The sequence below is a fragment of the Choloepus didactylus genome, chromosome 6 (genome assembly GCF_015220235.1).
Source record: "Choloepus didactylus isolate mChoDid1 chromosome 6, mChoDid1.pri, whole genome shotgun sequence".
In the NCBI taxonomy this organism is placed as follows: Eukaryota; Metazoa; Chordata; class Mammalia; order Pilosa; family Megalonychidae; genus Choloepus; species Choloepus didactylus.
In genome coordinates, this window is record NC_051312.1 from 72,422,865 (window position 1) to 72,439,720 (window position 16,856).

The 16,856-nt window shown below is 39.8% G+C and overlaps 2 protein-coding genes across 2 annotated transcripts in view; one reads left to right on the forward strand and one right to left on the reverse strand.

The window, feature by feature from the left end:
* Window positions 1-205: 205 nt before the first annotated feature.
* Window positions 206-16,856, reverse strand: part of SWAP70 (switching B cell complex subunit SWAP70) — a 114,317-nt gene continuing 97,666 nt past the window's right edge. Inside the window, exons 8-12 of the mRNA XM_037839999.1 lie at window positions 7,319-7,426; window positions 5,717-5,883; window positions 1,979-2,177; window positions 893-989; window positions 206-547 (exon numbers count right to left, since the gene is read on the reverse strand). Coding sequence (XP_037695927.1) covers window positions 441-547; window positions 893-989; window positions 1,979-2,177; window positions 5,717-5,883; window positions 7,319-7,426 — 678 coding nt within the window. The 3' untranslated portion in view covers window positions 206-440. The remainder of the gene's footprint in view (window positions 548-892; window positions 990-1,978; window positions 2,178-5,716; window positions 5,884-7,318; window positions 7,427-16,856) is intronic.
* Window positions 9,207-9,480, forward strand: LOC119537513 (zinc finger protein 706-like). Its single transcript, XM_037840001.1, has one exon. It carries the CDS (start codon window positions 9,207-9,209, stop codon window positions 9,435-9,437), a length of 231 nt encoding a protein of 76 aa, XP_037695929.1. The 3' UTR covers window positions 9,438-9,480.

The window sequence follows — 16,856 nt, forward strand, 5'->3', positions numbered from 1 at the left end:
CAATCTAGTTTAAAAACACATACTTGGAGAAGAAAACATGCTGCCAAAGGATATAAGTGACACCCAGTCCAAAGACGTTCTGATTAGCCAGTGATACAGAGCACTTACACCATGCTCCCCTCCAAACACCGCAGATGGTGGAGCTGACTGTGCTATTTACACACTGCCTCATTCCAAAGAGGATCGAAGAGAACGTTCTACAAAGTAATTTTCAGAAGCTGAAGTTTTCAAAGAAAGAGTAAAATGAGCCTGACAATATTAACTTCTTTTCCCCCGATAAGGCCCTTATTTGCAGGAAGATAAATAAGAAGGCTTCCTTGGTACATTGACTCAAGGAAGAAATAGTTAGAAGGAGCAAAGCCAGTTCTTTTGTCTTTAGCATAAAGCTTTCCAGCTACACGTGGTATTTGTATAAATGACGCTACTTCTGCCATGCTCAGTTACTCGGTGGTCTTTTTTTCTTTCCAATTCTTCTCTCTCTCTTCAAGTTCTGCCTGGGTGAAAGCTGCAGGTCCCCAGTTAGTGATCAGGTGAGGGTTTTTTGAACCTAAGAGAAATAACACGTTTTAAATATCTGAAATAGTATATTCTTCAATTTACATTATCATGCTTTTTCCAAAGATAAAATCATACCTTTACTACTTCATTTCTTCTCTAGGAACAACCATAAATGCATATGTCAGACTAGACCCAAAAAAACTAGATGTATTCAAAGGGGATTAACTGGGGCCCTCTTGCCATTTAGAAGGGACATTATTCAAGAGAAATTTACTCTAAACAGCTTAATTTCTGTATGTTTAGGCTAAAAAAATTTTTTGCCACAATTCAAATACACAAATAAAATGGAAAAATTAATTGAATAAATATACAGTTACTTCAAAGAATCTGTTACCTGGCTCTATCAATCGAATTAACCCTTCATGTTGGGCCACTTTGTCCTTCCAGCTCTTGGTCTTATTAGTTGCCATCTCCAGCTTCTTTTTAACTCCCTGGAACAAAAGCAGATTTTATACTATGTGGATACAGGTAGTATGAGACAGGATAACAATGAGCACTTGCTATATGCTTATGGATTATCTTATTAAATCCTCACTGCCATTCTAATAAGTAGGAACTATTACACCATTTTACAGATAAGGAAATTAAGGTTCAGGGAGGTTAAGTAACCTGCCCAAGGTCAAATAATTAGGAAGCAGTAGAGCCAGGATTTGAACCCAGCTATCTGATTCCAAAGCCTAGCCTTCTTCCATCACATTCACACTAATTAAAGATGAATATTAAGATCCTTGTGTGCTATTACCAATTTATTGCCTCTCAACTCCAAATCCACCCTTCACTGTCCTGATTGTGATACCAGGAAGCTTTCTCCTCACCATCTGGCGCTGTTAAGCTTTGCCGGTAGAGGGCGCTAAAGGGACACTAGAGGAAGAAGGGGCTTTTCTTTCAGGTACAGGGGACCCCCGTGGTTCTTATTCCAGTAAGTTTTAGTGGCATCTCCCATGGGCAGCTTCTGCCAGTATCCCAGAGGGCGGCTTCCAGAAGTTCTGTTGGCACATCAATTAAGTGGACCTCTCTGCCATCCACTGGGCCCAGTGTCCTCTCCAAGGAGGTCTGGATCACAGCACATGGTGGGGGGGGCAAGGGGGACCCTCTTCCAGATTTGTTCCTTCCCTCGTGCTCTGCCTCAGTCCTATGAGTACTAGCTGCTTCCTATGTCTACCACCCCTATATTCTTAGTTTTCTTTACCCTGTTATAGTTAATAATTTTTTTATATTAAACTTTCCTTGTTCAAATTACTGTGTAGTTTCTGTCTCCTGATTGGAAACCTGACTGACACACCTCATCTCCTGTAAAAACTTCCTCTTTTTCCTCTTCTCAGCTGCATGTACTTACAGCTTAGCAACAATTACATAATTGAAAAAGGTTCATTTTTTAAAATTTAAAAAGACAGAAGTTTGCAAGGACAAGTGTAATTACCTCATATTGCTCAAGCGCCTGTTTCCGCTCTAACTCAAGCTGCGCCAGCTGTTCCATTGCTTCCTGAAGGGCTCGTTCTTTCATAATGCGTTGATTCTCCAACTCCTGCTTCTCGGCTTCAGTGGTCTGAATGGCCTGCTGCTGCTCCAAGTGCCACTTTTCTAGTTCAGCTCTCTTGGAAGATTCTTCCTCCAGCAACCTACAATGTGGAGACCCAGGATCAAATCCTGCCACGGTCACCATACCCGACCCAGAAGATGAGTAAAGCATTTTAGAGCAGAAGAGAATACCTGAGATTATCTTATCTATCCCTCTGATTTTATAAGGAGGAAACCAGGAGCCAGAGAGGCTCATATTTACAAAACTGACAAGGTGGCCCATGTGTCCTACTCCAAGCTTTCTTGGTTTCACTCTTTCTGAAAAAAATTAACATTTATTGGAAGCTTAATGTATGTTAAAGGCCTTCCCACCTGCTTTCCTGTGGAATTGGGGAGCTGTTTAAGATCCTTCCAATAAGTTCCTTTATTGCTTCAGCTAACCTGAGTTTCTGTGGTTTGCAAACAAAAGCCCTGATTAAAGACTTGAACTTCTTTGTGCCTCAGTTTTCTCATTTGTAAGAGGAATAGAAATACTACCTACTAGCAAAGGATTACTGCTGTATTAAATGTGATAATGCATACAAAGTACCTACCACATTGTAAGTGATGAATAAATATTAGCTATTATTACAATGGACTATTATCTCATTTACTCTGGACACTTCACATTCATTAAGACTGCCTAAGAGTAATAAGTGAGGTTTTTGGCAACCACATCACAGGAAACTAAAACCCTAAATCTTTTCAAATGAACTGCTATTAAGCCAAGTCTCCCAGATCCTAAACTTGTCCTGTTTATATTTTAAACTATCTTCTTGATCTAAAACTGACATTCCGGCCTGTCATCATCTTTTTTGGATGCTTGTCTTGACATTCTATTTGCTGTATATCTTCCCCATCTGCAAATGTGATAAATGAACAGACACCAACACACTCTGAGTGATTAGTTGATGCCAGACATTACACTACACACTTTTCATGCATTATCTCATTTAATTTTACAACAACCCTACAAGTTTGGCAATTACCCCTATTTTATAGGATACGGAAATAAGATTCAAAGTAGTGAAGCAACTTCTCCAAAATTACATAGCTGATATTCAAATCCTGACCTCACTCCAGAAGGCCATGTTTTCTCCACTATCCCAAACTTCCTTGAAATACATGAAAAGAGATTTTTGTTGTTCCACATGGCCCATATGGGCAGAACTTGGATCCATTCATTCATACAAAAAATATTCCTTGGGCACTTACTGTGTGCCAGGCACTACACAAGTTGCTGGAAATACAGATATTACTAAGATATGCTCCTGGACCTTACAGATCCAAAACTTCAGTGGGCAAAAGTTATAATGGGACAGATTATGGCTCAGCATCAAGAATTTTCCAACAACTTGAGCTGTCCAAATGTTAAATGAGCGGTTCTCTGAGTTCCAATTCAGAAGAGGCTAAATAACCACCCTTCAGAATTACATAATGAAAAATAAACTTCAATTTTAATGGAAAAAAAAAAAAATTACAAGACCCAAATGGCTCAAATCAAAGTTCCTATGTTAAAACGAAAGTATCTCTAGGGAAACTTAAGACACTGGCAGAGAAAGGCCCTCCATTAGAAGAAGAAGATGCCAGATATTCCAGGAATGGTTTGATAATGCTTTAAGAAAGGACAGGGGAGGGTTGGTTATGTTTCATTTCATTAGTGCCAGAATAAATGTTTTTAACCCAACTCCATGATGATATCCCTTATTTGTTCTATCCAGAAAGGCCAATCCTGAGGAGTGGGAGCAAGGAGAAAGTCCCTTTTTCCCAGCTGGCAGAGAAAATGCCTCTCTGAATCAGAACCGGCCTTCAGTGACATCGGAAAAGAAAGGGACTTGCCTCACAAGAATTACCACTAGAGGGGGCAGATTTGTCCATTTCAAGTTCCAAAAACTTAGTTGGAAGAAAAATAATTTAGAACAGTAAAATAATATAATTCATAAAACTATATAACCAAGAAAAAGTTAAATTTTGTGCAGTACTTTCAACTTACTGGAGCAGACCAGTATGTATTAGTTGTATTTGCATTCAAAAGGCTGAAATCTTTTTATTATTTGCTTAAATCAGAGTATGCAAAAGAGTTAGCCATAGCTTCTTAAATAAAACTACTCATGCCCAGCTCCTATCCACAGATAATCTGGTTCGGTAAATCTGGAATAAGTCCCACACCTATATTTGCTAAAAGTTGTATAGATGATTCTGATACTTAACACTGGTTAAAAAAACAAAACAAAAAAACAAAACTGGCTTCAATTATCCAAAACTGTTGCTTATTCAAAACATCACTCATTCTATAAAAATAAATAACTGTCATTTTAATAAATTTATAGTTACCTATTCCTTTGTGGTCTAATCTCTGCTGTGTCATAATGAACCCCCCTTAAAATTCCAGATAAGTAATACATATAGAGTATCTCACTTGTGAATTCTTTACATAATAAACTTCAATGCAGCACAAATTATGAAAAGCCTCAAAAAGTGCCTACTGTTGCTTCTTTGGAAGTCATACAGGACACAAACCTTCCTATGCAGAGGATCTTCTGCTAACATCACTGCCCAATGGCGACCGTAAGGTAGTGTCACGAATCTAAATTAACATCACAGTACAGTGAACTTGTGGGGCCTATAAATGCCAGGCAATATATTAAGCATTTAATTTCCTATTTAGAGAATAAATTTTTCCTTAATAGAATAAAAATTTTCAAAACTTAATTTATTTTATAAGTCATTTTTGGCCAAGTACACACCAAAGAAAACTCCTTTTATCTCTTTTCTTAACTAAATATTAAACAAATATCTTTAGCTATTCCATGTGCGGAATGGCAGCCATGGAAATCCTCTCCCAGCTCATCTCAACCGCTCCCAGAAGCAGAGCGGTCAGCACTCTAGACTGTGATATTTTCCAGTGTTATACCCCTGACAAGACATACTAAAGAACGCAAATGGGGCATTAAGTTAGAAACTGGACGAGAAGAGGATAAATGGCTCAAACTTTCCCTTTGGGATCTTCATACTACTTTCTCCTCTCTGCCACTACAAAAGCTCAAAATTGAGAATTCTCATCTGAGAACATGACTATTATAAACAGTAAATCTGAAAAGGTTCTAAGGGAAAAAAAAATCTAGGTTTCAAGAACTTTTAAAACCAGGATTTCAAGTAGTAATTATTTATGGAATGTCACCAATCCTGAATGACCAAACAGAAACTTAGCCCGAGAAAGTGGCTACAGCTCAGGCCTAACGCAGCCCCTGCCTCCACGCCAAGGCGGCACTGGGCCCTCTCTGGTCTCGAACACATCTAAGAAGCCAGGTTGTCACTGCAGCCGATCCTGGATGCATGTACATTCTGGAGTATTACCAAGGCTAGACCATCAATCATAGCCACCAGACGGCTCTAAAGCAGATATGAGGCCCAGAAGCAAGGGTTTCCCACACAGCCAAGTTCTCCCAGGGTCTCTCCAATTTGGACCTGCACCTCAAGCACAGTCACATCCAGGGCAGAGATATTCCTCCTTCTCCACCAGAATGTTAGTCATTTCCTAGAGACTATACTTAACCCAAGCAAAATATATAAAGACAAAGAAAATAAACTGATCAGGCACCTGGCCTGAAGCTTCCGCACAGTCTCTTCATCTTGCCGGGCCTGTCTCTCATCCTCGAGAGCCTCCTGCAGTTTTAGGTACATGTCTTCCAGCTCCCGTACTCGCTGCAGATACTGTTCCAATTCAGAGGATTTCTGAGCAACCTGTTCTTCCATCTGCTGTCTGATCTGATGGTGTAAAAAGCATCACGTTAACTCCTCCCTCAGCAAAAGCCTCCACTCCTGAGGTATTGCCCGCAGCTCCGCCCATCAGGTGGGCATGGCCCCATCCTTCAATCCTTGAACTAAAGATGGAGGAAAAATGAGTGCACCACACCCAATACCCACATTAAAAGAGTCCAGGAAAAACAAACTGTAATCCAAATGCCATCTCTCTGTCCAGGTGTATTTTCCCTCCCTTTCACTCCACATTAAAAAAATTAAGTCATCAAACAGTGTTTCCCTGTGTAACTTCTCTTTAAATTCCTTTCTGTCTTAAAGTTACAACCTCTTAACCAACAGAGTCTTCTCTAAAATGAACTTTTTCCTAGTCAGAGCAACTGTGTTAAAATAAAGGGAAAACCAAGGTTAACAAGCGCAGATTCCTCCTGCACTCACGTGGTGCCTCACATCCCCCCTTTCCTCCCTCCCTAAATCACCTCCAGCCCTGGGGGAATCAAGCAGTTAAGACAATAAATAATAATACCATAACAACTGACATACGTCTGTGCAGTTTATAAGACAGTTTCACTTCCTTTAGCTTACTTTATCCTCGTAATGGTCTTGAGAGATCATATGATAATCCCCCTAATTTAAAGAAGAGAGGAGCTAATGCTCAGTAAGAAGGGGCAGATCAGAAACAAATTCAGGTGTTCTGGCTGTGAATGCAGAACTCTTTCTTTTACATCTCATCTGCCTTCCTCTGTGTTTTCTCTTTCAAACAAAAACACAATGACCATCTCATTCAATTCTAAGCAACAGAAAATGGCTAAAGGAAAGGCATGGACTCAGCACTATCCAAACACAATATAACTCACTGGGAGAAGACCTGTGTTCCAATTAACCAGCTATGGAAAGTAACCTCTATCTTGGGTCTTTGGGGGATGGGAACTTCTACAATTAATCAGAGGTGCCAAGAGCAGATCAGAAATCAGACTCTTAAGAGTGCAGAACCCCCACTTTGCTCACTACAGAGGAGAAACATCACAGAACCTAGGCTTATTTTTTCCGAAGCTATTTGTTATCCAAACCAAGACTCTTGAGAATGCTATTAAAAATTATACAAGGATAACAGGGGCTGTCTCAGGCCAGCCAAGACATATAGTCACCCTAATCATAGCATTTATCACCTCATTCCATAAATTTGTATTTAGGGGTCTTGAAAGCAACTTTATATCTTTTATCATTGCATCCCTGGCACAAGGTCTAGTACACAGAAGGTGCTCAATAAATGCAATATGATAGGCAAGCAAACATATAACTTCACTACTATGCTATTGTAAGACAGTAGCAAAGCCAAGCTGAGAGCCTCACCTCTGGCCTCCCATCCTTCTCCTCCTTTCCACCAATCTAAGCTGGCTCTGTGAGCTAAAGCAGAAGCTTTCCCCAGCCATGTGGCACTTACGAGCTTCTCGCGCTCCAGTTCTGTGCTGAACCTGGCCTGTAGTTCCACTTGAGTTTGAAGGCGCTTCTTTTCCTCTTCTGCTGCACGAGATGCTGCTTCTTCCAGTTTCTACCCAATCAAAACCCAATCCAGTAATTGTTACAGTAGAAGTACATTTGGAGAAATAGTTATACTTAAACTCATGGCAGAAGGCAAACATACTTAAGATTCAATAAAGACAAAAAAAACTTCCAGACCCATTGGAATTCCATTCCAACAATTTTCTCATATGAACATACAATGCAAATTACCAATTAATGACTATTGGTAAGTCTGAATAACATTTTACAAAGAAAAATTCAATATGGTTATTGAGTTGATTTTTGTAGATGCATTCATGAGGTTGGAGATCTATTTCTTGAGATCTTTCTGTACATTTTTGTCATCTTACACATTATTCCTTAGAACTTTTACCAGTGCTCAACTTCTGGATGAGGAGCCCTGCAGATCCTCTCCCCAGTGAAACAACCATAACTGATGAAAATTTAAAAACAACGATAATAGCAACAAAAATTTAAACTTGCAGGAAATTGTCCTAAGGGCATATAGGAAAAGGAAAAACATTTATTCAAGAAAATCTACTAAACCTCAAGAAGAAGAACAAGAGTCTGTGGCATTTGAGCCGCAGTGTGCTTCTTCTCTTACCCTACACAAACTCAGCAAGAAGGAAGCTCTACACCTGGTGGATGCAATCAAGAACACAAGGCTCCCTCTCCCTTCAGTTTCCACTTGGGGCTCTCTTCCTCCATCTAGGCCCCATGCATAAGGGTTGAGGTACAACAAGCTAAGACAAACTGGGAATACTGGACCTGATCCTGCATGCCCCAACTCACTTGTAGGACAGAGGTTCCACACCAGGAGAGGTAAATCAAGAAGACCAAGACTACTACCTCATGAAGCAGGGGAGTCACTGCAAAAGATGAAGACCAGTGTCTCCAGCTCCAGAGCACTGGCAAGGAGGAGAGAGACTCAGAAGCTCTCCCCAGAAGAACAGACTTTATTTGAAACATAGCGTAAGGAAGTTCAAGCCTAAGGGTGATCTCAAATAAAATAGAGATTCTGGTGGTAAGTAACTAAGAGGAAGCTGGTAGCTCCATGAAAGCAACAAGCTAAACCTTAGGCCAGCCAGAAGTTTAACAGCGAGAACCAGAGAAACAGAGAACTAATGAGAGCCTTCCTGTGGCAGGAACAAGCCTTAAAGACTGGCTTCAAAGACTAAAAATGATATGATATAGGGCCCAAATATAAATGATATTAGACAACTGGGCAATTTGGATCCCAGGGCATTGCTGAAAACAACAAAGCAATCAGTCAGCAATTAGTGAAATCTAATAGAGGGGTGTGATGTCAAAGAGGAAGACAGCTTAACAGACAGAACACTCAAAGAGAACCCAGGGTCGTCCCAAGGTGACTGCACACATACCCCAGGCTGTGTCTCTGAGGATCAACAATCAGAGGCTTCACACTATGGGGAAATAGACTTCATTGGCGTGGTCCAGCCAAGTCACTAAACAAATAAACAACAATAAGCTGGGAGGAAGGAACAGAATCTGTATGCAGAGTTACTTATCAAGAATGTCTAGTTTTCAACAACAACAAAAAAACACAAGACATGCAAAAACAAACAAACAAGAATGTGTAATACACATGGTGTGGGTGTGGAGCAGGCAATAGAAATGGCTTTTGAAGGGGCCCACATGGTGGATTTAGCAAAGACTTCAAAGCAGTTACGTTTAAAGAACCAAAGGAAACCATGCTTAAAAAGTAATGGGCTTCTTCCCTTCCAGCGACCTCCCCAGGCCCTCTAGCGCTGCGCAGTCTCTCGATGCAAGACTATCCTGGCCCGGATATGGCTCATGGACAGCAGAAGATTCAGTCTCAGCAGAAAAATACCAAAAAGCAAGCTGGACAAAAGAAGAAACAAGGACATGACCAAAAGGCTGCTGCCAAAGCTGCCTTAACATATACCTGCACTGTCTGTAGGACACAAATACCAAACCCTAAGACCTTCAAGCAGCACTTTGAGAGCAAGCATCCTAAGACTCCACTTCCTCCAGAACTGGCTGATGGTCAGGCATAAAGTTGTTTACAGGTGAATTCATAACACCTTTGACTCTTCTACTGTCTCAGACCTGAGGTAACAAACCTGCAGGTGCTTTTCTAACTAATTGTTGATCAGCAAAAATAGAGAGGCTACAGAAACATCATTTTTATGCTGTTCCCTTTTGGGCTGCATGCAGAGACAAGTCTGTGTAAACGTACAGTTAACTCTGATTTAGAAATCTGAAAATCAGTCCATCCTTGCTATAAAAATTTTTTACAATTGTAATTATACTGATGTTCATATTGTGTAAAATAACCATTTAATAAGTAGTACTTTGATTTTGTAACATCACAGGAAAAAAAAAGTAATGGAAGTTATGATGCCAATATCCCAGCAAATACAGAATATCTATAAAGAGATATAGGTTATAAGAAAAAACAAAATAGAAATCCTGGGAGTTGAAAAGTATAATAATTGAATGAAAAATCCACTAGAGGGACCCAGTAGTAGATGTGGGCTTCAAAAAGAATCAGAGAACTTGAAGATAGGTCAATAGAAATATGCAATCTGAAGAACAGAGAGGAAAAAAGAGTTAAGAAAAATAAACAGAACCTCAGAGAAATGTAGGACACTGCTGGGGAAGGCAGAGACACACCCTCACCGGCCATCTCTCACCTACCCCACCCCACTCCTGCCTTCTTTTTTACGGTTTGCCAATGTTTCAGTCTATTTCCATCCTGCAGCCTGGGGAGATGTTAGGTCTAATGAAAAGCTCGACCATATCTCAAACCCAGACACTGGGAACAAGCAGCCCCAGATGCTTATCAGGGCGGAAACTCTCAGTGGCAGAGCCCCCTCCCTCTGATGTACATAAACACTCAACTCTGACACTGCACAGGGTCTCCCCTCTCTGACACGAAGCAGGGCATGTGGAGCTGCCATTCACCAACCCTGACCCGAGCAGTTGGTTTCCCCGGGAGACCAGCCATGATGGGATCTCTTTCCCTGCTCTTTCGGACCCTTTATGCTGTGCAAGTAATAGAGTGATCCTTTGCTGAAAGTTTCTGTGGTGCCTGAGCTTGTGTTCCGACACAGCATACCGCAACTCAGTCCACAGACAACATTAAAAGCATTAAAAGCACCAACAATCATATAATGGAAGTACCAGAAAGAGAGGAGAGAGCGAAAAGAATGCAAAAAAGTATTTGAAGAAATAATGGCTGAAAACTTCCCAAATTTTATAAATTTTATAAGAAAATTAATTCAAACATCCAGGAAGTTCAACAAACTCTAAGTATGATAAACACAAAGAGAGCCATACTCATACATATCATAGTAAAAATGTTAAAAGACAAAGAAAATCTTGAAAACACCAAGAGAAAAATGACTTATCATGTTCAAGGGAACCCCAATAAGTTTGACAGCTGACTTCTCATCAGAAACTTGTGACCAATTCTGGCCAAAAAAATTGTGATCAGAAGTATGACACTTCTGTGCTGAAGCGTTTTAACTGTCAAATCATAAAACACTTCTTATTCTGGCACAGGGAATAGCAACATTCAGTATGGTGGCTGTTCCATCAGCCTGGAGTTCTGAGTTACCGTAATGAAAAACATAGCCCTGCTGACGTGATATGGCATCATATGTTTTAAGAGACTGAAATTTGAGGGTGTGCTTGTTACTGCAGGATAGCCATGCCCATCTTGACTGAATCAGCATAGGTTTCAAGCAGGTCCTTAAAAGAAATCTTGTTTTTATATCTTTTTGCCAAATACACTTATAGTGTTAAGTAACCAAAAAAAACTAGATATTTTGCACTTTTACTGATTATATGAAGTCCCAACACTTAAAAATATTTGAAGACTCAATACATTAGACTTTTAAGTATTTGAAAAAAAAGTAGCATTTCAAACCATTAAAAGATACATCGTTCAATAAATGCTATTGGGATATTTGGGGGAAGAAAATGAAATGAGACTCAACACTCATACCACGTACAAGGGTAAATTCCAAAAGGATTAAGATTTAAATGTAAAAAGAAAAAAGAAAAAAGAAAGCCATAAAATTGGAAATACTACTTTATAACTTTTGAGTGGGGAAGAATCTCCTATGACTCAAAATTCAGAAGCTAGAAAACAAAATGCTGAGTAATCCAACTATATAAAAATAAAAAATTGCTGCATGGCAAAACAAAACTACCATAAGCAAATTTCAAAAAATAAGCTAATAAAAGAAATAATCTCTCTATTCTATAAAGAGCTCTTAAAAAATCAATGAGAAAAAGACCAATAACCCAAATGAAAAAGAGACAAAGTATGTAAACAGGTCACAGAAAATGAAATACAAAAGGTTCTTTAAAATATGAAAGTTACACAATGTCAATCCATAATAAATATTTAAATTTAAATTACACAGATAGAATTTTTCATTTTCAGATTTATAAAAATCCAAAAGTCTGCTAACACAGTCTGTTGGTAAGGCTGCAAATACCGATTTCAAATTATAGATGTATATACTCTCTAATCCAGCAATCGCAGTTCTGAGAATTTATTTTACAGATAAAATCACACAAGTACAAGATTATTAACTGTAACACTGTCTACTAAAACAATATTGAGACAACCCAAATGTCTATTATTAGTGAACTAGTTAAGTAAGTGATGGTATAGTCATATAATATTAGACAGCCCTAAAAATGAATGAAGATGCTCTCTTTATGTGATATGGCATGGTATCAAAAATAAATTAGAGAACCTAAGATGGCGGCTAGGCGAGACAGGGCAAAAAAAACCACCTCCATGAAAAATACTAGACAAAAGCCAGAAAGTGACCCAGAACACCAGTTCCAGTGATGCACCAGCTGGACAAGGTCTGCTAAATCCACAGGGACCTTGCATTTGGTGAAACCGGGAGTCTGCATTCTGAAATGAGTACGCTGGCAGAAAGTCCAGCAGCCACACTGCACTGTGGGGAAACCGCAGGTTGGCATTTGGAGATGGACTGGTTCTTTTTAAAAACAAAAAAAAAAAAAACAACATGGGAGCGGCTGCAGATATGGCAGAGAGAACCACGCAGTGAAGCACAGCTGGAGCAGGCTGGAGCCAATGCCTCAGTGTCTGGCATGGAGGATAGCCCTCCCCACACCTGCTCCTGATTGTCTTGGGGCCAGGGGGATAGAGGGGAGCCAAAAGGAGAAAGAAACCGCACCCCTTGCAGATATCTCCCCGGCGAGCTGGAGACACTCCTGCCTGGGGATGGAGCCATAGCCCAGAGCCGCACCAAGAGTGTTTCCCACAGTGCCACGCACACGCCACAATATCGGCCATGGACAGTGGCCTTTAGTGCACCCACAGCTAATTGTCCCGGAGCTAGGAAGGCGGAGCTGTGCGAAAAGGGGGAAATTAACATGCCCCATTCAACCATCTTTATAGCAGGCTGGGAACGCCCCTGCACGGCCCAGCGGCCCCTGGCTTCCCTGGAGGCCGGTGTGCACTTGTGACGTGGCACAGCCTTCCCTCAGCAGAGGTGCTGGAAGAGCACAGCTGGGAAGGGGGACTTGCTTGGAAATCCTAAGGACCCTACACCAATACCAAGGACTTGTGGGTCAGCAGTAGAGACAATCTGTGGCAAGACTGAAATGAAGGCTTAGACTCTTGTAACAGCCTTAAATCTCCAGGAACACCTGGGAGGTTTGATTATTAAAGCTGCCCTGTCTCCCTAACTACCCAGACACATGCCCCACATTCCAGGCGGACAGCACCAACAACACACCCAAACTTAGTGCACCAGTTGAACCCCACAAGAATCAGACCCCCACACACCACAAAGTCGGGGAGAACTGCCTTGAGGGGAATAGGTGACTCACGGACGCCATCTGCTGGCTAGTTAGAGAAAGTATACACCACCAAGCTGTAGATATGAAAAATTAGATATAGGTATTATATCCAGAAAGAACCCTATCAAGTAAAGCAAATGCCTAGAGGCCAAAAACAACAGAAAATCTTAAAGCATATGATAAACCCAGACAATATGGAGAACTCAAACCCAAACACCCAAATCAAAAGATCAGAAGAGACAGAGTACTTGGCACAATTAATCAAAGACCTAAAATCAAACAACGAGAGCATGGCACAGGATATGAAGGACATAAAGAAGACCCTAGAAGAGCATAAAGAAGAACTTGCAAGAGTAAATAAAAAAACAGAAGATCTTATGGAAATAAAAGAAACTGTTGGCCAAATTAAAAAGACTCTGGATACTCATAATACAAGATTAGAGGAAGCTGAACAACGACTCAGCGTCCTTGATGACCACAGAATGGAAAATGAAAGAATAAAAGAAAGAATGGGGAAAAAAACAGAAAAACATTGAAATGGATCTCAGGGATACAATAGATAAAATAAAACGTCCAAATTTAAGACTCATTGGTGTCCCAGAAGGGGAAGAGAAGGGTAAAGGTCTGGAAAGAGGATTCAAAGAAATTGTTGGGGAAAACTTCCCAAACCTTCTACACAATATAAATACACAAAGCATAAATGTCCAGCAAACTCCAAATAGAATAATCCAAATAAACCTACTCCAAGACATATTCTGATCAGACTGTCCAATACTGAAGACAAGGAGCAAGTTCTGAAAGCAGCAAGAGAAAAGCAATTCACCACATACAAAGAAAACAACATAAGACTAAGTAGTGACTACTCAGTGGCCACCATGGAGGCGAGAAGGTAGTGGCATGACATATTCAAAATTCTGAGAGAGAAAAATTTCCAACCAAGAATACTTTATCCAGCAAAACTCTCCTTCAAATTCGAGGGAGAGCTTAAATTTTTCACAAATGCTGAGAGATTTTGCTAATAAAAGACCTGCCCTACTTCAGATACTAAAGGGAACCCTACCAACAGAGAAACAAATAAAGGAGAGAGAGATATAGAAAAACTTAACAGACATATATAGAACATTACATCTCAAATCACCAGGACACACATTTTTCTCTAGTGATCACGGATCTTTCTCCAGAATAGACCATATGCTGGGACATAAAAGAAGCCTCAATAAGTTTAAAAAAAAAAAAAATTGAATATATTCAAAGCACATTCTCTGACCACAACAGAATACAAATAGAAGTCAATAATTTTTTATCTGTAACTCCACTATTTACTTCCTACAGGATATAAAATACATAAACTCTAATGACAAATCAGTGGCTTTGGATTCAATGTATAATATGTAATTTTTGACAAGAACTACATAAAGGTGGAGGAATGGAGGAATATAGGAACATAATTTACGTGTCCTATTGAAGTTAAGTTGGTATCAAAGAAAAACAAGATTGTTACAGATTTAAGAGGTTAAATTTAAGCCCCACAGTAAACACAAAGAAATTATCAGAGAATTTGACCATAGAGATGAAAACTAGAGTATAGGTTACAAAAAGTGGGGGAAGGGGCAATGGGGAGTTAAGAAATGAGTGTAGGGTTGCTGTTTGGGGTGAAGGGAAATTTCTAATAATGGATAGTGGGAAGGTGATAGCATTACAACATTCTAAATGTGATTAATCCCACTATGGAATGCTAGGGAGGGGTTGGAATGGGAAGATTCAGGCTGTATATATGTTTCCACAACTGAGGAAAAAAAAAAAAAAGACAATCTAAATAGGCAGTGACAATTAAATGCCAAGGATGATCCTGGATGGGATCTGAGGATGGAGGAGAGGAGGCTCAAAAGGACACAGGTGGGACATAAGGAAAAAAAAAAAAAAAAGGAAATACAGAATGCAAGCTTTGTATCAATGTTGAATTTCTTGAAATTCTTAGCTGTGCTTAACAGGAATGCATAAAAGAATGTTCTTGTTCATGGGAAATGTATATGTATATGTATTATATTATATTGTTTGTTCAAGGATCTGTGCAGCCTGCTCTCATATTCTGTCATCTCAGAAGACAGAGCAATAAATGATGGATGATAGATAGGGAGGGAGGGAGGGAAAGAAAGAAACGGTGATGTGACAGGATGTTACAGTTGGTGGATTGGAGTATCAGGGGAAGGGGGTCGGGTTATGCTGGAGTTCTGTGTATGGGTTTTGTATTGTTTTCGCAACTGTTCCTGTAACTTTGAATGTATTTCAAAATAAAATTTAAATAATTAATTAATTAATTAATTAATTAAATGAGAGACTTCCACTCAGCCAATATGGTGGCAGAGATGCTCCAAAGTGCTGTTCCACCACAGACTCTTTGAACAACTAACAAAAACTGGCAAAGCCATCTTCCTCAGAACTCCGGGAAACAGTTAAATAGTTGCAATAACTGGGAGTGCCGAATCAAGAAAACACAGCTTTAAAAAATGGTAGGAGAAACTTACAACCCTTGATGTCCCCTCCCCTGTCCCCTCGTCCAGCATGGAGCCAGCCTGGGCTGCATTGTGGGTCCTGGCCCTGTTTTAGAGGGAAAAGAGTAACTCTATGTGCATCCTGGGGTGCAGTATGTTGGTGCCAATCTGTTGGATGGCAGACTGAAAGACCAGACCAGGAAACTTGTCTGTGCTGTACCAACCAGAACTTGCCCAGCAGAGAGGAGCAGCTTGCAGACAGATAAAGCAGGGTAAGAAATAAGTCAAAGCAGCCTGGGGCAAAGGATTGCCTGCTCATAAAATAGAACACCCTGGAGGGGGAGAAAGTTTATTTCATAAGGAGTAGAGGGGAGCATTCAAATTACTGTAACAGAAGAATGCCTAAGGCCATGAGCAAGCACAAGGCCAGGACAAGATACAGGCTCAGAAAAGACAGACTCCTACACTTTTTATTCACTTCAGGCTCATCTTCTTCATAGGAGGGTTAAACTTTGAAGGTGAGCACTATCAAATGCAAAGCCAATTTTCACAGAATGTTTTGTTCTAATTAGCTCCTGGAATGCAAGGAAAGCTCTGTTGTATCACCACCTGGATATAATCATAAGGAACAGACAGCTCAGGGACTAAATGCAAGAGTTAAAACTTTAAAATGTTGAAATATATACCGTGCAACAAACGATTACAAGACAAACAAAGAAACAGGAAATAATGGCCAATCCAAAAACAAGATAAAAATCCAGAAACCATCAACAAAGACCAAACTTTAGAGAGACCAGACAATAATTTTTTTAAATAATCTGTAATATGCTTAAGGAGATAAAGGAAAATACAGAAGAACTAAAAGATGTCAGGAAAACAATGAATGAACACTACTGGAATCTCAATAAAAGAGAGAGAAATTTAAAAAGAATCAAACAGAAATACTGGCATTGAAGAACATAACTGAAATGAAAAATCCCCTAGAGGTTTTCAAGAGTAGATTGGACCTCAAAATACAATCAATGAACACTAAGACAAGAAAATTGAAATGATTCAGGCTGAGAAGAAGAAAAAAGAATTAAAAAAAGTAAAAAGAGCCTAAGAGACAACAAACACACCAATATACAC

Coding starts and splice junctions, on each gene's coding strand:
- LOC119537513 (XM_037840001.1), top strand. CDS start 9,207: ATGGCTCATGGACAGCAGAAGATTCAGTCTCAGCAGAAAAATACCAAA.